Source organism: Rattus norvegicus, chromosome 2, assembly GCF_036323735.1.
Source record: "Rattus norvegicus strain BN/NHsdMcwi chromosome 2, GRCr8, whole genome shotgun sequence".
Lineage (NCBI taxonomy): Eukaryota > Metazoa > Chordata > Mammalia > Rodentia > Muridae > Rattus > Rattus norvegicus.
The window spans coordinates 229661858-229685691 of NC_086020.1; the positions used below are offsets into that span (position 1 = coordinate 229661858).

Genomic DNA, 23834 nt, shown 5'->3' on the forward strand with positions numbered 1-23834 from the left:
CCTTTCGACCCTCTTCACACCCTCGAGTGGTCATCCTAAATGAGATGCTCGTATCACACCTCTCCAAGGCTCAGACTTTTGTGGAGGATGGAATTAAGACTTAAGAGCCAAGGGTGATGACGCAAGGAAACTTTCCCAGACAAAACCTAGAATCTGGGGGCTGGGGATTTAGCTCAGTGGTAGAGCACTTACCTAGGAAGCGCAAGGCCCTGGGTTCGGTCCCCAGCTCCAAAAAAAAAGAACCAAAAAAAAAAAAAAAACCTAGAATCTGCACATAGAGACCCAAAGCAGTTTGTGACAACTCACCTAAGACCTCCACAAGCTCAGGCTGGACAAAGACAGCATGAGGACAGGAATGTGAGGACAGGAAGCTGCCTTTGGGAGTGGCTAACAGATGAAGTCATTTAATGGCATGGCAGCTGGGTCATACCCCAGGGCAGGCCTCCACTGAGTGGTTGGGCAACATAAATTGGACTCAGTGGGTTTAAAAGCAAAGTCGAATGGGTAGGGAGTTGTGGGTGGTTAATCCCAGCATTTCGGAGGCAGAGACCAGTGTATGTCTGAGACTCTGAGCCTGTCCTATAGAGCGAGTTCCAGGGCAGCCAGGCTACACAGTGAAACCCTGTCTCTAAAACCAAAACAACAAAAATGTATGAGCTAGTGATAGTTGGGGTTGAGAGGATTGCTAAGGGTGGAGCAGTGGACTGTCCGATAATGAAAATAAAGGGATAATATACGTTAGTGCTTCTTCGTAAAATGTTAATAAATGGAAATAGAATGCTAGAGTTGGGAAAACCATCTTGTCGGGCAAACGCAGACAAGGACATCAATGAATTCTGAAGTCATTGCATAAACGTGATATCTGTATTATCTCCAGGTAGCTCCTCTCAGTCTACTGTCTAAAGAAAAGTAGGGAGGGGTAGACACCAAGTGATCAACAGCTCACGTGGGACATAATGAATGCAGCATGCCATCTGTGAAGTCTTCCGTCCAGATTTCTCCGAGTAGCCTCATGAGAATTAAGACTTTTATATGCTACTGACACAATTTTTCAAGTGTTAATTTCCTAAAACGCTAAGGACAGGGGAGTTATTCTAGAACAAGGACAACTACTGCTACATGACAAACAGGGAGGGATACTTAGAGGAAACTAAGTCTGTATAACTGAGTTACAGGGGTAATTACTGAGATTTAAATCACAAAGCTTCATGTGCTAGTCAGGCACTCTATCAACTACTTATACCCCTGGCACAAATATCCTTAAAGAAATGCAGGTTGGGGGTTGGGGATTTAGCTCAGTGGTAGAGCGCTTGCCTAGGAAGCACAAGGCCCTGGGTTCGATCCCCAGCTCCGGAAAAAAAGAACCAAAAAAAAAAAAAAGAAATGCAGGTTGAAGTAGCAACAGGTAAAGTACAATGCCCTTTTAAAGACCGGGTCCTAACCCCAAGGCCAAGTCAGGGAAAAGTATGCACATAGACTCGGGAATCAAAGGTGGTAAAATCCACCAAGAATAACATTTTATTCTAAGTTTTTATTCTAACATTTTCTGCCTACGCTGGCCCCAGCAACCTCCCTTGCTGCTGGGATTACAGGCTTGTGTGGGACGTGTGGCTTTTACATGGATGCTGGGATCACAACACTGGTGCTCATGATTGTGCATCAAGCAAGCAACGGAGCTGCTAAGCTCTCTGTAGCCTCATTTACAGAGGATTCTGTCCATTTTAACAAAACCAGAAGTGAGTTAGAAAACACTAGTTGGCAATAGGAAATCCCTAGCCTTCTTGTCTATAATTTAAAACATGTGGGAGATGAGTATTATACATGTTGGTGTAAGGGTTCTAAACTACTTAACAGCAAAAAATATATATAAAATGAAGGAATGTGATGGATTTGGAGTCACCTAAGAGACACACTTATGGGAGTCTTCGGAGTGTTTGCAGAGTTCTGAGGTGAAGAAAGAAATTTGTGCTGAATGTAGATGGCACCATCCTATGAACTAAGGTCCTGGACTGAATATAAAGAAGAAAAGGAAGAAGCCAGCCAAGCACCAGCGTCACCTGCCTACTTCCTGGGGACACAAGGTGACCAGTGAGCAGGTGGATGCTCTGCCACCGGGGCCAGTAGACTCACCGTAAGCCCACTGCACAACTCCCCTTAGGCTGCTTTGGTTGAGTGTTGTCATAGCAACAAGAAAAGCACTAACACAAAGGGCAGAGATGTTTTTTGTCTTTCAAATTATAACTGCAGGAGTGCAAGGACTGGAGGGAAAAGGAAGATGAGCTTAACCTGGCTGTGTCGCTACAGAGTATTAGGCCACCAGTTCAATCCCAGCCCTGACAAAAAAAAGTTAATTAAGAGTAAGTTAATACATTAACTGTGGTTGTACAAGAATGAACGTAGATGTTTTGTAAACTAAATCTAATACTTTTAATCCAGTATTAATTCAAGATTAGACTTGAGCCCAGTTTAAAAATCAAGGAAAGCATTCCCACGTGCATGTCTAACCATCTTTTCACGAAACTACATCAAGATTTTGTTCCTGGAGCTTTAGTTTCTAATGGTACTGAACCCACCCCCGTTACAATTCTGTCAAAATATAAAATGTTCCCCTAAACACTCTTGGTCTTAAAAGCTCCCCTGTCACAGCTACATCTCCAGTGGTGCTGGCACTTTGCTAGACTGAAGGACATGCAGTTATGGTACAGCAATATACCTGAAAAGGTGCTCCAATGGCAATGAGGTGAGATTACAGAATTAGCCTCATTCCCATCGATTCCCTCTGAAATCCCAACAAAAGCAACTAGAGGAGGTGGGATAATCATTCAAACGTTTAATCTCCCTTTACATATTATATTAACATTCATATTACAAGGCATTCCATTCACAAATATTACAGTTTGATAAAAACTTTAAACACACACACACCCAGAAGTCCACACCAGATTCAATCACTTTACTAAATCATTTAAAATAAAGTCATGAAAACATTATCATCATTCTCTTAAAGCAATAAGGTCTGAGGCACTCTGGGAAAGATGTCTTGAAGTATGTGTCAGCGGTATCAAAGTATACTGGAATAAAGTCATGAGACAACCAGAAATCAAGGATACTCTCATGACAACTTTATCATCTGGTGTGTCTCCACTTGTATTTGAACAACCACTGAGGAGCCCAGATTCCAGGCACCACGGTCATTTCTGACGAGACTCTCAACTACAGAGGTGAGTGCATTTGCATACAGGGTAGCAGCATGCATACTGAGTGCTTACAGCACTGCAACTCGTTCCTTTCTCACTGCTGTCATTTACAAAATGGTAGCTCGCAGCCACCCACAACTGTGCTCCCACTGGGGACATTTGGAATTCTCCCCTTCACCTGCCACAGGACAGCCCATTCTTCTCTGAGTACTCCAGAGGGGTGCCCTTACAACCCAAGTTTCTGAAGAAAGGGGGCTTCTTCCCTCACATCTCTGACCAAACAGAGGTCTGAAGCAGCAGTGCGTTGTAAAACTCCCCACAGCTGCTGCCACACACCAGACCTTACAAGTCTGATAACCTCCCAAGTGAGTCTAACTACTCCCTCACTGACACCATCCACACTGCAGGCTTCCCTATAGACAGACAAGATAAATAATCAGCATGGTGAGGGGAGCAGACCAGGTCCTGACTAGGAATTACTCACTAGCGAGTTATGGATCCATTTATGAGAACAGATAATCCTGTCAAAGCAGAATCAACCCAGACCGACAGTCATCTAGTGTTCAGTAATCACGTGTATGGAATTTAAAATGTATGCATATATATTTCCATATATATCAATATATAATAAAAATCTGGAGCAACATGTTGCTAAAGTTTCAAGACTTCTCATCTTCCACCTTCTCCTGGACAGCAGCTGGCCCTTGGCGGCTGGTCTGTGGCAGTGACAACGCAATGACGGGCAGATTTAGGTCAAGTGCGCAAGGGGCAAAGAAGAAAACACAGTACAGAAAACTGAGGGGGTGAGGCCAGGCACGGGAGGCAGTAAGCAATGTTTCCTTTATTCTTCTCTGCCCCTGAGGACACACACCCAGTGCTGGAGTCCACTCTCCTCCACACTCAAAACAAAACGGGCGACTTAAAAAAAAAAAACAACAACACTTCATTTCTGTACTTTCAATAAAATGCACAGTACGAGATGGTGTTCGGATGTTATGCATCTTGAGAGAAATTAAAACTGGGACATGAAATGAGGCCGAGCACTATCGAGTCTCCGGGTGAGAATCTCACAGCCAGTGTCCGTGACCAGCAGAGTGTGCTCAAACTGAGCGGATCTTTTCCCGTCCCTCGTCACTGCAGTCCAGCCATCTGGCCAGGTCTCATCCTGCCATCCACCTGAACAAGTGAAAACAGTTGCTTAGTTCTGCACTCACATTCCTGAACAGACAGTGAGTGCTAGGTAAGTACACATCCAGAGGAAATGAGAGTCAAACACACCATCCAGATCCCTCTTGACGCCTCGTTTTGGCCAAAGCCTTTCCAACTTCATTCCATCTGTAGCACTAATGAAGTAACAATGTCTGAATTTCCTCATGTGTATCAATCTGACAATTTTTTTATTTCTCAATATCAAGTCAAGATGGCATTTCCAAAATAAAGGTATGAGAATTCCTTTCAGCAAACATATAACAACTCTTCCCACAAAACTGATCGGAAACTCAGACCTGGCAACTCTCCAGAATAATGGGCTGAAGTATCCAGGGTACAACGTGAACGCAAGTCACGCCTGGGTTGTAAATAACTGACCGGCACACAATTAGAGGCTGACAACAGACTGTTCTATAAAACCCTGAGAACCAGAGAAACAGTGGCAAAGAAAAACAGGGTTCTGAGGGCTAAACATGAGGAGAGGATGGCTGAGTTGGCAAAGCCCTGTCCTTAAAAGCATGAGGCTCTGAGGTTCATACCCAGCCTCATGTAAAAAGCTAGCAGGCTCTGGGTGTTAGACAGATCTCTCCCGGGGCTTGTTGGCAGCCAGCCTAGCCTAATTGGCAAATCGCATGTCCTAATGAGAGGCGAATTTCAAAAACAAAGTGGAGGGCTCCTGAAAAACAGAAAGTGAGGCTGACATCTGGGTCTGGTCACTAAGTACTCACACCTGGAGGGTGTGCTTCCACAGAGGGCTCAGCACTCGCTGCCAGCAGCACCAACATGCTGCCCTGCCAAACCCACTGAAGAACTGGCCCAACTATTTCCCAGTTGTAATCTGATAAATGCCCCCACCATTACAGCCTGTGCCATCACAGAGGATCTAAGAGACTGGCTACCAGAGACTGTGTCTGTGATGTGCTTCCTTGTGATGCAGCATGAAACTACACGACTTGAGTGTTGACTGTGATGGCTCACCAGTCTGGCAAATTTTGCCACATGATCCACTGTGTGACCTAGGCAAGTACATTCTTCAAGGATGTTTCCTCTTCTAACGCCTTCTCCAAAAATGAAATTAACTTCTATGACTGTGTCTCCTCTTCACCCTCCTACATCAAGCAAGAACTTCTACAGAGGCTTGATGTAGGATCTTGTTACTATAAATCATCGTTTGGTAAGACCATATACAAACTATCATCTCACTAGAAACGCTTAGGATGTTCAATTCTCTACACATCATCAATTGTGTGCCAATAGGAAGAATGAAGCCTTTTGAAGAAAACTGAACCAGTTATTGATCTGATGAGTAAGCAGAAATACATTAAAATTCAACACGTTACAAGGTTTGGTGAGTCAGCAGATAAGGGTGCTTGACCCCAGGCCTAACAACCTAAAGTAGACTGTTGGGCCACACGTGGATGAGAACCGACCTCCACACCTCCACATCCAACATGGGCACTTGCAGAAACTGGATACATAAACATTTAAAGGGGAAAAGAAATGTTATAAAGTGCTGGGGTTTGAATATGAATGGCCCCTAGAGACTCATGTGTTTGAGTGACTGGTGCCAGGGAATGGCACTACCAGGAGGTGTGAAGTAGGTGTGGCCTTGTTGGATGAAGAGTGTCACTAGGGGTGGGCTTTGGGGTTTCAAACGCTCAAGCCAAGCCCAGTGTCTCTCTCCTGCTGCCTGCCAGTATGGATGTAGAAGTCTCAGCTCCTTCTCCAGCCCCATGTCTGCCATGTTCCCCACCATGACAATTATGGACTAAACCTCTGAACTGTAAGCCAACCCTAATTAAATGTTTTCCTTTGTAAGAGTGGTCATGAGGTCTCTTCAGAGCAATAAAACCCTAAGTCACAGAGCATTAGAAACACATACACCTACCTTCACAAATCATTGGCTCGATTGTAAACACATGGCCCGACTTCATCACACCAACCGCTTTATTTTCTGAAATTAAAAGAAAATGTCTCAAATGACAGCAAACCCAGCAGGCACTCAATCAACATAGGGCTGACGTGTCCACTAATTCCCTCCAATACTCTATCAATGCCTCAGTCTCATTCAGCAAAAAGGCCACCACCAACAGCCACCATCTGCAGTCAGTTTACTCTAGGCCTGCCTATGCTTTCTCCAGTAAAATACAGGGATGGCCACAGGCCTCAGCAACAATAACATCACTAATTAACATACATGACCCTATTCTGTGCTAATACAGATTAGAGAAGGCCCCAGTGCTGGATGTGGGAGTGCACCTTAATTCCCAGCACCGGGGTGGGCGTGTTGGAGGTGCTATCGGCTGTCAAACAGAAGCCCACAACCCATCACCCACCCGCCCACTTATGGACGGAAGGATGAGTGCTTTGTATCATACACTGGACACCTGTCACCTCTTCGGAAGGGAGTGTGTTTGTGTAATGGAGCATGGATTATAGAAACAAAGGTTTGTAAGCAATCTCTTATCAAAATGGAAGTAAAACTGTGCATAGCAGGCAATTTGTTTAAATAATGAGGAGACATTTGTTTCTATCTGAAAACAAACTGAATTTACTTTGGCCTTTGTCCAAGTTCACAAGCTGTATTCCAAAGTCAGAATGTAAAACTAGAAACAGTCTTTTTGGAAGACCCTGACAAATATGGACCACTGGCTTAAATTTAAATTTTTAAAGTATGAAAAAATGCTGACGTTACCAGCTACATACACACTTGCCCGGCTGGCAACCAGAGGGCAAGCACAGGACTCTCCCCACGGGAGGTTTCCCAGCAGCAGGAACACACGGTACAAACATAACCTGTACTTGCTCCAGCTCAGGGGCAAAGGCTACTGTCTCGGTGTGAGGGAAGCTCACCCACACGCCCCCATTCTAGCCCTTCCTAGGGGACAGGAGCCTTGCTGCTCCATTGCCTTGCGCTTGCAAAAGTACACTCACTGAGAACTCTAAATCTTGTTTTTAAACTCATGTCAAGCCCTGGAAGCGTAAATCAATTAAGAACTATAAAAATTGGTGTTTTATAATTAATTTTATAATTTATATTATATTTTATAACTTATAAAAATTAGATTTTATAATAATATGAACTTTCTCTCAAAATGGCCTACGACTTCTGATTTACAAGGAGTTGGTTGGTTTATCAAAGCAAAATGTTAAGAACTCCTGTGTGGGGCTGGAGAGATGGCTCAGCGGTTAAGAGCACCTGACTGCTCTTTCAGAGGTCATGAGTTCAATTCCCAACAACCACATGGTAGCTCACAACCATCTGTAAAGAGATCCGATGCCCTCTTCTGGTGTATCTGAAGACAGCTACAGTGTACTTATATATAATAAATAAATAAATCTTTAAAAAAAAAAAAGAACTCCTGTGTGGTGGTCACAGAAAAGGGACCTACGTGAAGGGACCTGCAGCTGTGCTGTCTACACCAGCAGAGCTGGACTTTCGATGTAAAGAACACTGCAAAACTCAAAACTAAGACAGTGGGTACTGTGGATCTCAGTAACTTACATAACTTTAAGTATTAGGATATATGAAGTAGAATGGGTTCCAAAGGATACCGGGTTAAACCCCACTGAGTGCGTTTAACACAGCTACTACAGGGTGACAGTACTCTGTACCTCAGACTGCTGCTACAGACATAGCTAAGGTAGAAACTCCACTCCGGTCCCGCTGTTTCACTATTCATGTCAAAGAATGTTGAATCAAAGTTCCAGTTTTGATAACAACTCACTCGACAAACACAGGTTACCTGAGGGTGAGCCGAGAATAGCGGCAAGCATCTATAACCCCAGACCTGGGAGGCAAAGGCAGGAGGAGCTCTGCGAGTTGAAGGCCAGCCTGGTCTAGTGAGTTCCAGACAGTCAGGGCTACACAGAAAGACCCTGTCTTTAAAAAACGAAAAATCAAAAGCTCGTGTCTTCTACCTCTCTACAGCAGCTTCAGTGCACATGCAAATGCAGGGCGCTGTCACCCCAATTTCTACCACGGTGATTTGGAATCACACCTGGAGCTTCACACAGTAATGACTACTATGTGGGCGCTGGGAGACAAGCTGGGTTCTCTGGAGGAGCAGCCAGTGCTCTCAGCCAGGAAGCCATTCTCCAGGCCTCCTTCCTTGTGTATAGCTATGTAAACGTGTTAACATCCAAGGTGTCTCAGCTGCATCACCACTATGGACCCCCACTCCCACAAACGTCACTGTCTTCAGCCTCACTAATCCAGACTTAAAACAGGTTGTTGCCCCTGTACTGGGAAAGACAATTTCATTCCCTCTCTGTAGTCTCCGCACTTCAGTGTTGAGAACAGAATGGGCACTCAGGTTACTTCAGCATTTAACATGCACAGTTGCTAGTTATTTCCAATGCTCATGCAATGACGTGGCCAACAAGTGAGCGCCGACTGGATACCCTGCCTGCTGCACCACAGCAACACTCTAGCTTCGGCCAGGGGTCTCCTCTCATTCTCCGTCCTCATGCACCTAGGACACAGCTGGTCACAGTGTCACTGCCCACGAGACCAGCTATATGGAATGGTTTCCACTCTAAGACAACCCAGACCCCTTTGCCAATTCAGTCTTCCCAAACTACAGCTGCGTGCATTCATATTTGCATGTGTGTCTATGAACATTTTCCTATCTCACTTCATGACAGTACCACATCTCTACAGGATGCACTCTGATTATACTCAGCCCTCTAGACTCTCTCTGCCCCCTCCGTGCCAGTCCTCTTCTGCTTCCCAACTGGGCCATCCTTTCCACCTCTCGCTGTCTTCCCTAGCTTCCTCGGACCCATGTGAACAGTCACATCTGCTGTGTGTTCCAAGTTTCGACTGTGGTGTCACGGGTAGGAGAGCATCTCCCAAAGCAGCTCTAAAGCGTCCTCCCTGCCCACCTTTTCTTTCTCACACTGCCTGTTCCTAGTCCTCAAGCAACCTGCAGCCAAGTCTGGCTTGGGTCCCAACTCGGAGTCTACAGTGCCCCTCCGCTGCACTGCTCTCTCATTCCTGCAGCCACATGCTTCAGTTAATGCCCAGGACTCAGGCCTCACTGTGGGAAGCATTAAACTCAGGAGAAAAAACTGGTCCCAAAGGTCAGCCCTGGCATTTGTTCCTTAGACTGCCTAATTCTGAGCAATGGCTCAGTGTCTACATGAGCCTGTCATATGTTTTGACAAGGCGCTGAAAGACACTGGAGATGCAGCTCAGAGGTGCTGCCTGACCAGCAGGCACAGTCCTCGCTCAACTCGACACTGGGATAACAGGCAACGCTGAGAGTGATGGTTTAGAAATGTGAGGACCAGGCTGGAGAGATGGCTCAGTGGTTAAGAGCACCAACTGCTCTTTCAGAGGTCATGAGTTCAAATCCCAGCAACCACATGGTGGCTCACAACCATCTGTGATGATATCTGATGCCCTCTTCTGGTGTGTCTGAAGGCAGCTACAGTGTACTCATATATAATAAATAAATAAAATATTGAAATGTAAATAAAAAATATGCAATAGAAATGTAAGGACCAAACATGTATCACCGTCACTGTCATTCCACACCCAGGTCACAAATGTCAGGCCGAATTCTAAGTGCTCCCAGGTATCAATTCAATCGCTAACAATCCCTGGATGTCATCATACCCTACTACTGCAGGATGAGAAACTCAACACAAAGACATTACTGAGTGTTCTCACAGAAGTTCTGAGACACAGGAATTATGTGTGTAACTGCATACACTCCTGTAACACTGAGAACAGACACACGCCTGCAAATGGCTGGAACGCAATGTCTTAGACTTCCTGTGATTTTCTTCTACACCACTCTCAACAGGAAATAAATACCTTATTCTCCTTTATTAAACCAGTAAGTAATATACAAACAGCTCCCAGCAAACCAAGTAAGATCAACTGATTTCACCTCAGAAATAGGACACTCACAGGACAACTACACTGACTGCCAAAATCCATTTACATTTCTCAAGGTGTACTTAACTGGAGTGCACCTCCTGTTTACATCCCCCACAGCCCGACACAACTAACACTGAAGTTCTCCAAGTAGAAACAAATACAGGTGATTTATGCCAACCCCAAGATGGCGGACTACAAGTCTAAGCACTCCTCTCCTGACATACTTACTCTCCCTCTACTAGGAGATAATCCCAGGGTGACCTGAGGAGATGAGGTGAAGACCACCCACTTTAGACTGTCATGCGAGACAGACTCAGCTTGTGTTTGAACAGGTAACATCGGGAGGAAAAGGGTATACTCACAGCTTACACATTACTTCAGTGAATACCAAGTAAAAGACCCTGACTCATATTTGAGTATTTGTTCATAAATAGAAATAACCAGCATTAGGACAGCACTCACTGGCATAGTGTGGTACGTTGGGGGCTGTATGGAAAAGTTTGTGGATCCCATGTCCACAATAGCTTCGAACAACTGAGAATCCATTTGCCTGGGCATGTTTCTGAATGATGTTTCCCAGTTCTCTGTATCGGACGCCAGGCTTCACTGGAAGGAAAAGGAAAGAGCTGTGAGGAAGGGCAGAGCGGTTGGTTTCCTTGTGGCGAGGATCTTGGTTAACACTATTCCTTCATGCCTCAATCTACGATGAAGGCCCAGGGAAGTCCAGATGGCCAGTAAATGACAAGGCTGACTCAAAATCAGGAAAACATTCTTTAACGCAAAAAAAAAGAGAACACCAGAGGGCCAAGGCAAGCACCCTTTGTTTTCTCTAAGAACAAACACTAACAGCTGTCGCTCAGCTAGTCCAATTATGACCGTCTACCAACGAGAGGTCCAAGAACAACTGGTTTTCAATGTATGCTGGAATCCCACAGGCGGGCTCTAAGGCCAGCGAAGGAACGGCTCACCAGCAGATGAGGACAGGAAGGCAGAGAGAGGACTCCCTTCCTCCACACCCTCCTCTCTTCCTCAGCTTACTAAGCTACTTCATCCAGAGGGTTCAGTAAAACTTCCCCTACAGGATACAAATCCTCCCCATGTAATTAGTAATATAATTAAATGTCTGAGGAACCAGCCACAGGGATAGTCAACATTGCTGAACAAATTATTTAGTTAAAAACCTAAAAAATAGTGGAAAATGAATAAATAAAATCAATAATAACATTAAAGTTCTTATAATATCACCTAAATTCTAAAGTTTCTAAGTAATCAAGAGTGACTAGACTTGGGGGAAGGTAACTTCCCCACACAAGTACTTATCATCTTTACTTGAACCCATGTAGCCTTTAAAGACTCAGTAAAAGCTTCATCATTTCTTATTATCTCAAGCAGTACACTGAAACCAATCGAAAGGACCAATGTTATTAGACTTAGCCATGCCTTGGTCAAAGAACCCCACTCTATTCAATACTCTGCTGATGACAGGCCAGAGTTTTAGTGTGTGGTGAGGATAACACAACAAACATAAAATTTCAAAGGCCGTGGAACTTTCTGGAAAATTACTCCCAACTATCCTTTTAACAGTAGCCTCACCATGAGCCCTGTTCTGCCATCCCCAAAACAAAAAAAGGCCAAGACAAGTCATACGGACTAAGCCTGAGAAACGCACTTATGTGCAATAGCAGGAAACCACCAATGTCCAAAATAACGTTAAACGGTCCTGATGCCTATGAACCAAGGGAACTCGGTAAGAAAAGGGCAGCGATGAGGAGCCGAGGCGAGCACAAGGCCCTCAGAGCCTCTCCACTGGACAGGAGCCCTTGCTGCCAAGCCTCGGGAACCGAGGTCCAAACCCAGAGCCCAAGTGACAGGAAGGAACTCACAGGTTGTCCTCCAACACCCACAGGCTTACAGTGGCTTATATGCCCATGTTCACACATATAGAGGTCTAATTTTAAACAGTGTTTTAAAGGAGGTACAGCTGGAGAGATGGCTCAGTGATGAAGAGCATTGGCTACTCCTCCAGAAGTCCCAGGTTTGATTCCCAGCACCCAACTCACGACTGCAACTCCAGTTCTAGAGAACCCGCCACCCTCACACAGATACGCGCAGGTAAAACACCAGTGCACATGAGATAAAAGTAAAGAAAAAAGAGAGACTGAGCGCTCCGACCTCCATACTCTACCTGTACACAGCTTAAAGAAGAGTACAGAGAGAGAGAAAGACCCTAAGGTACTAAGGAGCCTGCAGTAAAGAGCCGTGAAAAGAACAGAAGAGGCATAAAGAAGGCTCATCCGTCCCCAGCCTCCCAATCCCTGTCCTGTTTTCCCTATGAGAAAAATGAAGTGAAGAGTCTAAAGGCAGGTCATTGGTGAGCGCTGAACACTGGTGCACCTGGCCCACCGCAATGCAGCAGCAGTGCGAGCCATGCTGGGCTGACCTGCATCGACGGCTTGCATCAGGCATTCATATGTAGTCTGAACGAGTTTCCGTGCTCCTTCATCCACATCTCCAACGAAAAAGGTCTCGTTTAGATCCCCGTGATAGCCGTTCCGATAGAGAGTGATGTCCACTGGGGAGGAGAAGGCAGAGAGAGCCCATGTTCATTTGTATTCTCAGCAAGCAGAACATCTTCATGTGACCTCGGGACAATTCCATCTGCATTCTCTAAGTCACCAGTGAGTGTAGCTGCCTAAGAGAAAACCCTCAGTGGAGATTCAACTCAAGAAACTAACTGTAGAGAAGAGGAATATGGCCACGCAGTGCAAAGCAGATGAGGGCCTTATGCTAGCAATGAGGTCCATGTGGCAGAAGGACATTACATAGAAGACAGCAGTTCAGAGTAATAACCCAGTTAGTGACACTGAACTGATGATTAAACAGAAAACATTTCCACTTATCTTCAGCTCACTCTTCCTCCACCTGGAACACAAGAATAAGGTTCACGTTGTTCTAGTTTATCTTTAAAGCCCCATTTGTCTTTCACCCACCTGTAAGTACCATCCATCTTCACCCTAGGCTTAAAGAAACCACTGCATTACATGGTCTCACTACAATAAACTCCGTATCTATCTAGAGAACACACTAAATAAGTATCCTTACATCACAGATTTCAGGCACCATGTGACCCTGCAGAGTAGACAAGTCATTCCTCACTAAAGCCATAATCTGTATACATAACACAGAAAGAATGAGGTTAGCCAGGTGTGGTGGTACACGTCTTTAATCCCATACAGGGGAGGCAGAGTCAGAAGGATTTGAATTCAAGGCTAGTGAAGCTATACAGTGAGACCCTGTTGCAAATAAGAAAGAGAAAAAGAGAAAGTAAGTAAGTTTATATGAAAATCAAGGCTGAACTCAAAACCTATGAAATGTTTATGAACAAGGAACCTAACTCAGTAATAACAACTATAACAAGGCAGTATCATATTTAATCCACTCAGTCTGTATGGCCTCTAACATTTAGTTTTGCTTCTTTGGATCCTAAAAACACTAGGTTCATTGAGAGTAGAAATGCTGTGGATGGGCTCCATGGAGAACGTGCTTTCTGAGAAAGGATGAGGACCTGAGCTCCTGCCCCAGCATCCATGTAAATCAAGTCAGGTGTGCAGCACATGCCTGGGACCCAGCCCCAGCGGAACAGCAGCCAGGGGGATCCTGGAAATGCACTAGACAGCAAGCTACTTAAAATAGTAAGGTCCAGGTTGAGAGTGCCCTCAGACAACTTTGTGGAGAGTAGAGGGAAACACCCGAAGGTCATCTCTATGTGCACATTAAGTATGCACAGGTGAACACAGACAAGAGCACACTTGTCATCAGGGCCGCTCTAACGCCAGCACAGCCTCTCGCTTGCTGAGCTCCAGCCGAAGGAGAAGGGGGTAAGTAAGGAGGTGCCCATACCATGGCTCGTACAAAGCAGACTGCCCGAAAATCCACTGGTGGTAAAGTACCCAGGAAATAACTGGCCATAAAAGCCGCTCGCAAGAGTGCGCCCTCTACTGGAGGGGTGAAGATACCTCTTCGTTACAGGCCCGGTACTGTGGCACTCTGAAATCAGACGCTATCAGAAGTCCACTGAACTTCTGATTCCCAAGCTCCCCTTTCAGCGTCTGGTGCGAGAAATTGCTCAGGACCTCAAAACAGACCTGCGCCCCAGAGTGCAGGGATTGGTGCTTTGCAGGAGGCAAGCGAGGCCTATCTGATTGGCCTTTTTGAAGAGACCAATCTGTGTGCTATCCATGCCAAACGTGAAACAATTATGCCAAAAGATATCCAGCAAGCACGCCGCATACGGGGAGAACATGCTTAAGAGTCCACTATGAGGGGAAACATTTCATTCTCAGAAAAATTTTCCCTCTTCTTCCTGTTATCAATAGTTCTAGATGTTATATATTTTTTCCATGAGGTCAAAGGTACCTAAGTCTATGATATTGAGTGGAAACACAGGGGACAGAATCAGGAATTGACAGTTTCTCCACGTTCATTTGTGTGTGAATTTTTAATATAAATGCAAGATGTAAAGCATTAATGCAAGCAAAATGCTTCAGTGAACACATTTCAACAGTTCAACTTTATAACAATTATAAATAAACCTGTTAAAATTTTCTGGACAATGCCAGCATTTGGATTTTTTAAATAAGTAAGTGTCTTATTAAGGACAACTAAATGGTGTTTGTAGCCTTTTTATCATACAGTAGATTCACTGTACTCTACAAACAGAGCTGTCCTACATGCAAATACATGCTTTTAATATTGTCTGTCTTCTGTGCTGTTCCTGTAAGTTTGCTATTAAAATACATTAAACTATAAAAAGACCACTCATGCATGCAAGCTTTACATTATAAGCATTTCAACATATAAGCTAAATTATATACATATATAATTATACATTATATGCACACAACTATGTCTAAGGAAGCCTACCATTTTTAATTTTTTTTAATTGTTTGGGAACATCATACATGAATATAATGTGCTTTGAGTAAACTCGTGCTCTATTCCTTCCTCTCTCCCATTCCCTACTCAGTGCTAGTTACACAGAGCCCTCCTAGTACTGCAGCCTATGCCTGGGGAGGCCCATCTCCTGCAGCATGAGTAACATCTCCAGCACCACATTCCTCACTCAGAAGCCATTGATGCTGCTCAGCTCAGGGGGGAACTTCCTTTCCTGAGTCTCCTCCGCCCCTCTTGCTGCAATTCTGGCTGACTTGATCCTATAAAGGTCTGTGTATACGGTCACAAGGGCTATGAATTCATGTCCCTGTCATATCCAGTCAAAGCTGTTTCACTGCAGATGTCTACAGCCTCTGACTCTTGGGAGTTTTCTGTCCCCTCTTCTGACATGATCCCTGAGCCTGGGCAGGGGTAGGTAAGGGATGAAGGTGTTATACAGATAGCCCATTTAAAGCTAAGCACTCCAATCTCATATATGTCTCTGCATGATGGCTAGTTCTGAGTCTCTGTATTAATCACCATGTACTACAAAGAGAAGCTTCCCTGATGAGAGCTGAGAGATGTACTAATCTGTGGGTGTAAAGGTAGGAACCTACCTAGGTATCACTTGTTACTGTCCACTCAGCAGAAGGGTATGTTCTCCCTGTGGCCTCTGACTTGGGCAGTCATGGCTCTTTGACCCAGTAACACTATCTATCACGCATTTGTTTCTTAAATCAAGTCAAAGTGGCTGGTTACTCCCACAACCTTTGTGCTACTACTGCACCAAAGCACATCCGGGCCAAGACATAGTGTAGCTCGAGGGCCTCACTGCTGAGTGGGACTGCTGATTGCTTTTCTCTGGGGAGAGTCCTACCCTGACACTCAATCCCAGAGGGAAACGCTACTGTGGCTCCTCCACACGGGCGGTGCTTCCAGAGCAGCAGTGTGCAGGAGTCCAGGGCCACTGCATTCCACAAGGCCCTTCTGTGGGAGCTTTCCTCTGCACCTAAGGTCTTTATAAACTGAACGAAGAGTCTCCCCAACATCTCTCCTGAAAACCTACCCTGACCTCTGCATAATCATTAGTAAACGCTGGTAAAAGAACAAAGTATGTAATAGGCTCAAACACTACTCCTGCATTGACAACTTCTGCCTACTCACCAATCACATGTAAAATAGGCTACGAAGAAATACAGGCTGTAGAGAATGCACACTACATATATGCTGAAGGCAACACAACAAATACAATCCTTAGAAATAGATCTCCTTCTGGGTGGCAGTGTTGGATATATTTAATTCCAGCACTCTGTATGGTAGGAGCAGGCAGATCTTTATGACAGACAGACAGACAGAGATACTAGGTACGTAGATAAATAAACAGAATAAGTAAATGAAAAAGTAAATAAATACAATAAATAAGAAAGAAAGAGGAAGGGAGGGAGGGAGGGGAGGGGAAGGGGAGGGGAGGGGAGGGAAGGGAAGGGAAGGGAAGGGAAGGGAAGGGAAGGGAAGGGAAGGGAAGGGAAGGGAAGGGAAGGGAAGGGAAGGGAAATAAAAGTTCCTTCAATTTTGAGCAACACTTGAGTTTTAAATAGGGAAAATTCAAGTCAAGAAAACAGAAACCACTTAACAGACTCCTGAAATTTTAGAGGTTTTTTTCTTTTTTTGCTCACAATGACAAATGTCACATTTCTTACCATTAACAATATCACCTTCTTGCAAAGGCCGCCTGTCTGGAATCCCATGGCAGATGACTTCATTCACTGAGGTACAGCAAGACTTTGGGAAGTTATAGTAATTCAAGGGGGAAGGATAGCAGTTTCTTGCAATGCATGCCTATAGTAAATGAAAATACAGAGAAAATAATTTGGAATGTACAAAAGAAAAAACTACATATGCAATAAAATCTAAAGAATTTTGTGACAGATCTACTATAAAGAACTGATATTATATTTTACTTGAGAATATTGATAGGTCTACATGTATATGTATGTGTGTGCATGTGTATGTGTATGAATTGTACAAACACATAAACAAACACACACACACACACACACACACACACACACACACACACACACACACGTGTTACGGCCCTCAAGCTTTCTTTAGATCTTATAGGCCGAGAAACTGGAACTATCTACACATCTGATGACACCATGCCTGGCTGGCAGAAAGTATCTGTTCAGTGCCTGGTAGGCTGTATGCAAACCAGTTTAGTGGTCTGCATGCTAAAGAGAAACTGACATAATAAAAATATATATGAAGATTCTATTCTGACTTAACTACTGCTTGTGAAACATATTTTTAGGAAAAATAACACATTAACATGCACTTTCAACAACAGCCTCTTATATTAAGGCCACTAATCCACACAAACAGAAACGAGTATGTGTATGATTAAGAAACGGTTAAGTACCCCTGCAACATTTGACATCACTACATTCCATGGACTTAGAAAACAATTCTGTCTGAATCTTTCTGCAGCAGCCATCGGTGCGCTGCTGTAAATACTGTGTCCTGCTACTGTGTGGTTTTCAGTCTAGTAACTTTCTAACGGCTGCACAAAATACTAATTGTGGAGTAGTCCATAACTTTACTAGCAATTCTACTTCTAGAAATCTTTAAGTAGCCAGTCTACTTAAAGTTCTACCTTACAGTCTACCTGAAGCTCCCTCAGGTAGAAAATACTCTCACCGCAACAACTGCATCCCTCCGGTGCCTCCCTGATGTGGGAGCACTTCTGCTGTTATCGTGTCACAGATTCCGTCCTCTGTAAGTCACATGACCTTGAATAATTATAAAATGGAGGTGACAGTAGCACCTACTTCCCGAGGATGCTGGCGACATCAAATGACTAAATGTGAAGGTACCTGACCCACACGGGAGGTGATCAAAGGCCTACTCATGATATATCATCGTGTACAATACCCCATATCAAAAGTTGCCTCAGGCCAGCATAACAACTGACTTGGGAGATAGGGACTTGGGAGCAGCCTGACAGCCTGAGTTCCAGCCTCAGGACCACGGGACAGGGCAGAACTAACTTTCTTGAGTTTTTTTCTGACCCACTCCCACCCACACAAACCAAACCATAAATAAATATAATAAATTCTAAACTGTTAAAAAACAAAAACTCCAGCAGCATTTTTAATTTTTAAACTACTTTTAGAAGCTCAAGAGAGACATGTGGTCAAATCCCTTCAGGAAAGTTGTCCCCATTTACATTTGCTTCAACGTAGAAATGCCAAGGGATGTCTGCTTCCTCCTTACCCTTACTTCACACATAATGGATGGCTAGAGACACTGTCAGAACCCAGCGTCCATGTTTACACTGCTTCACCTGTCTATGAACTTAGACATAGGACGGATGCACTAGTCCACATCTTAAAGACGCTAACAAGCAATCTTTATTTTAAAACAAAAAGATATATCCATGTCATATATACTACAAATATTTCTGATCTATTCTTGTCTTGTTAGTGAAGATTTTTTTAAAGATAATCTGCTGGTCTGAATAAGCCTCGTATGTCACATACTTGGATGCTGAGTCACCAGTTAGAATTCTGGAGGATGATCTGTGTCATTAGGGGTGGCTCTCTCCCTCCCCTCCCCTAGATTCTCTCCCCCTTTCTGTCTGTCTGCCTGTCTGTCTCTCTCTCTCTCCCTCCCCTCCCCTAATACTACCCCCCCTCTCTTCCTCTTCCCCCCCTCCCCCTACCCTCACCATGGTAATGGACTAACCTTCTACAAATGTAAGCAAGGCCAGATTAAATGCTTCTCTGTAAGAGCTGCTGTGGCCATGATGTCTCTTCACAGCAAGAGAAACTGACTCAGACAGGACCCCTCTATGTGATCTGCATATTTCCTTTCTCTGTGTGTGCAAAAGGAATGTTGGTTTCTAGCCCAGTTCCTGCAGCTTATTCTGCACTTCAGAATACCTGGCATAGGAGTACAGTTTGTTGGAAACACTGGTTAATCAATTCTACAGAAGCTGAATTAAAAGGTCGAGGTTTCGGAATAAGGTATCTTAAGCACCCTCGGAGACCTCAGCATCTCAGACCCCGCCTTGCCTAAGTCCTCTGTGGAGGACTGGACACCTCAACTCCTGGCTGGCTATCAAAATCTGTAGATACGCCAGTCCTTTGTCCAGTAGTGTTTGCACAGAAGCCACACACATCTTCCCATGTACTTTAAGCCACCACTGTGATCTCTTACTATTACACTAAGTACTCCCTATTAGCTAACAGTAGCGAGGAATAAAGGACACAAACATGTCCATACAAATGTAAACGTTACTTTTCCCACTTGCAGGTGTCAGAATGTACTTACCAATATAAAAGCTGTGGAATGCTACTCATATTTAAAACAATGCAAAAGTAAGCTTTTAAACTAGTTTAAAAGTTATTCTGCGCATTATAAAATGAAGTTTATAAAAATCTAATAATTTGAAGCTTCTGAAGTAAGAAAGTAAAGTTCTTACTAAGTGTACAGCGTGGTCAATTTCTTCAGTAGTTACACCTGCTTTAATCATCCCAGCAGCAATGTCCAAAACTTCTCTGGCAAGCTGAAAAGGAAAACTAAATACACTCAAGATGAAATAAAAGAACCTATACACTGTACTGCCTTTGTCCTGTGAAAACATCAGTCAGATGAAGTCATCTGAAGTCATTTTGTGTGCAATAATAATTGTCAGAAATATATAAATGTAAAAACAAATTTACATAAAAGCTGAGATAAACAGACTTACTATAAGTAAACTAATGAAGATGTATATCTTAAATCAGGTAAACAATTAACTGATGAAGGTCTAATCTGACATTTCTAAAATGGGGAGCATCAAGGGAAACAGTGATTTCCTCAAAAAAAATCATAGCAAGTGAAAAAATATAAAACTCTCCAAGTAATTAGCATTAAATCACTTTTCAAATACTGCTGCACAAAAGCCATAAATGAACATCTAAGGCTTTTCTTCTTTAGAAAAATATATGCATGTGATTCCAGCTAACTAGTCCACCCATCCCTCCATACTCCAAGTATCTCACAAGACTTTAGTATAACCCTGTGGGTAGGAGCCTTGGACTCTGTCCTGTGCTAGAATATTTGTAAATTCAGAATGACAAGTAGCATAAAAATTCTACTTAAAAAATAATGCTGCAAAAAAGAAAAACAAAAAAGCCAGGTGTGGTGTGCACACCTTTGATCCCAGCACTCAGGAGGCAGAGGCAGGCAGAGCTCTGAGTTCAAGACCAGCCTGGTCTACAGGGTGAGTGCCAAGATAGCCAGGGCTACAGAGAGAGACCCTTCAAAATATAAGCAAATAAAATAGTGATGGTGATGATGGTGATGATGATGGTGGTGATGGTGATGATGATGATGGTGGTGATGGTGATGATGATGGTGGTGGTGATGGTGATGATGATGGTGGTGATGGTGATGATGATGATGGTGGTGATGGTGATGATGATGGTGGAAGTGGTGGTGATGATGATAGTGATGCAAGCTCGATGGAGGAGTAAAGTCATGCTCATCTCCCAACCTTTTCAGTTCAGTAAATGTTCATGCAAACAATACGAAGTTAATAAAAAATGTGACTACAGATGACTTGCTGTTAGCTTATTTTAAATAGATTATTTAAATATAAAAAGATGCTTTGAAAGTAAGTGAAGGGCTGGAGAGATGGCTCAGCGGCTAAGAGCACTGACTGTTCTTCCCGAAGTCCTGAGTTCAATTCCCAGCAACCACATGGTGGCTCACAACCATCTATGATGAGGTCTGATGCCCTCTTCTGGTGTGTCTGAAGACAGCTACAACGTACTTATATATAATAAATAAATAAATAAATCTTTAAAAAAAAAAAAAAGAAAGAAAGAAAGTGAAAGGGATGGGTTGTAAGCATTTACAAGGCAAACAAATCACAGACTCCCCGTCTGTGCTCTTAACCCTGCTGTACCCAGGAAGAAAGAACAAGTCTTACCCTGCACACAAGTCGCATCCCTTCTATATCTTCAGATGAGAGTAATTTAATCTGAGAAGTCCCTTTAAGAGCTTGCTCGGATTCAGACATTCCTGGAATGGAGACCACAGCACACATGAGTACAAACGGCAGCACATAAGTCGCAGAAGGTGGCCGCAGCTGACTCTCCTACGTACACTTAGTTCACATGGGCGGGGGCAGGGGGAGGGTAGTTTATTTTCTTAGTATTTTCAACACAAAAAAGTTAATAAAAGAAATTATAAAGGTATAGAAAGTATCAGATTCTATTACATAGCCCCAGGTAAATACTGCTGTGAAATATCTGATTTCTGTTCTTATGCACATAGATCATGTCATAAAACCCATTTCTCACTTGAGTTATAATTAAAAGTTTGGAAAATACTGCCCAAATAATCATTAATGAATTTATTAGTCTAATTCAAGTTTTACAGAGACTTAAAAGAAATAGTCAACATAGCAATTACTTCAAAATCCTGGGGGTAGAGAGGGATGTAACAAATCAATCGTGTTTGCCATTCTCTAAAATTAAAGCTCCCCAAACAAATTTTTCTGTAATTTTTTTTTATGTGTATAGCACATGTGTGTGCTGCCGTGGAGGACAGAGAGAACTGGACCACCTGAAACAGGAGTTATGGGGAGCTGGGTCCTTTCATACGGCCTAGCCCTCCAGCCCCCAATCCACATCAGTATACAGGGTTATTAATTCAATATTAGAAAATAAATGACTATCCAGAATGATAATCCTCACAACGTGGGCATCAACCACCTTAAAATATAAATGTCAGACAGGAATGAACACTAGAGAACACTGGCACAGTGTGATTCTGGCAATACTAGAAAGAAAGAAAAACATAAAACTTAAAGGAAAAGATAAAAGCTTTATCAATTTCAGATATTACATAGCCCAAGAAGAAAAGAAGCATCTGGTATATGGATGAAAATAAGCATTTATCAAGTTAGCAGTTAAAATGTCAAAATCAGTAACTTTACTGACTGTTCTTCCAGAGGTCCTGAGTTCAACTCCCAGCAACCACATGGTGGCTCACAACCATCTGTAATGGAATCCGATGCCCTCTTCTGGTGTATGTGAAGACAGCTACAGTGTAACTCATATACATAGAATAAAATAAATTTTTAGCTCAGTGGTAGAGCCCAAGCGCAAGGCCCTGGGTTCAGTCCTCAGCTCCGGAAAAAAAAAAAAAAAAATCAGTAACTTTACCAGAATACAAACAAGCTAAAAACTAGTAAACACTAAAGTACCCAGAACAAATAAAAAAGTAAGAGTTTCAAAAAGGAACTCTGGAAACTCCACTTTAATCCAAAAAAGATTAATAAAACAGAAAACATACCCTATTCTTAAACAGAACACTTAAATATTATCAAGACATCGATGCTTCCAAAATTAATCTGTATTACTAATTAATTAAAAATGCCAATGAGATTTTTTTTTTTTTGGTTCTTTTTTTTTCGGAGCTGGGGACCGAACCCAGGGCCTTGCGCTTCCTAGGTAAGCGCTCTACCACTGAGCTAAATCCCCAGCCCCGAGATATTTTTGATATCAAGACAAGCTTATTATAAACAGTACAGTAAAAGAAACATACGATACCCAGGAAAATTCTGAAAAAAAGCAAAGGTGACAGCAGCAAGGCGTGCACATATGAAAACATTCCTAATGGCCAACTTTGGCCATGGCACATGATTGGTCAAACAGATTAATCAAACGTCAACCACAGACATGTAAGAATTAAATATAATGGGGTTGGGGATTTAGCTCAGTGGTAGAGCGCTTGCCTAGGAAGCGCAAGGCCCTGGGTTTGGTCCCCAGCTCCGAAAAAAAGAACCAAAAAAAAAAAAAAAAAGAATTAAATATAATAATACAAGATACATTTATCTTGCTAACATACACAAGCACTGAGAGTATGTCATTATATAATGACAAAATAGAAGTGTTCAGCTGAGAACTGAAAGAATATTTTAGGAATTTGGGGGTGGGGAATCAGTAGTCTATGAGTAGACATTCAAAAGGATGGAAAATACAACCTCTAACACATGAAAAGATGGTAAGCCTTAGAATTTAAAGATGCAAGCTACAAAATATAGGTACAACGATTCAACTCTCAGATTTATAAAGACAAGACTAACATGACAGAAAACAACATGGTGAGAGTGGGAGAGAAGCCAGTTCTCCCGCTTGCTTTTCTCAATTGGACCATCCTCACACAGGGTCACAGTGGTCCTCACTGAATCATTCCAATTTTAGCATATGCTCCATCAGAGAAGCATGCTCGGGTTTTTAATGAGGGCAATAACTGGCAAAATGTTCTGAAATTTCTAATACCTCAAAATAAAAATATATACATTCTTGGGTTGGGGATTTAGCTCAGTGGTAGAGCGCTTGCCTAGCAACCGCAAGGCCCTGGGTTCGGTCCCCAGCTCCAAAAAAAGAAAAAAATAAAAGAAAAAAAATATACATTCTTTAATTCAAACAATTACTTTAGATAATTAACCTAAAAAAAAAAAACTCTTTCTTACATATGGACAAAGATGAAAACACAAAAATAGAAACTACAATCAAATTCACAGAAGCAAAACCCTGCAAATAATC

General features: G+C 43.1%; 1 protein-coding gene across 1 annotated transcript in view; it reads right to left on the reverse strand.

The window, feature by feature from the left end:
• Positions 1-2819: 2819 nt before the first annotated feature.
• The window catches only part of Metap1 (methionyl aminopeptidase 1), a 33054-nt gene continuing 12039 nt past the window's right edge, over positions 2820-23834 (reverse strand). Inside the window, exons 5-11 of the mRNA NM_001106476.1 lie at positions 21209-21300; positions 19715-19798; positions 16929-17067; positions 12737-12868; positions 10759-10902; positions 6295-6360; positions 2820-4373 (exon numbers count right to left, since the gene is read on the reverse strand). Coding sequence (NP_001099946.1) covers positions 4210-4373; positions 6295-6360; positions 10759-10902; positions 12737-12868; positions 16929-17067; positions 19715-19798; positions 21209-21300 — 821 coding nt within the window. The 3' untranslated portion in view covers positions 2820-4209. The remainder of the gene's footprint in view (positions 4374-6294; positions 6361-10758; positions 10903-12736; positions 12869-16928; positions 17068-19714; positions 19799-21208; positions 21301-23834) is intronic.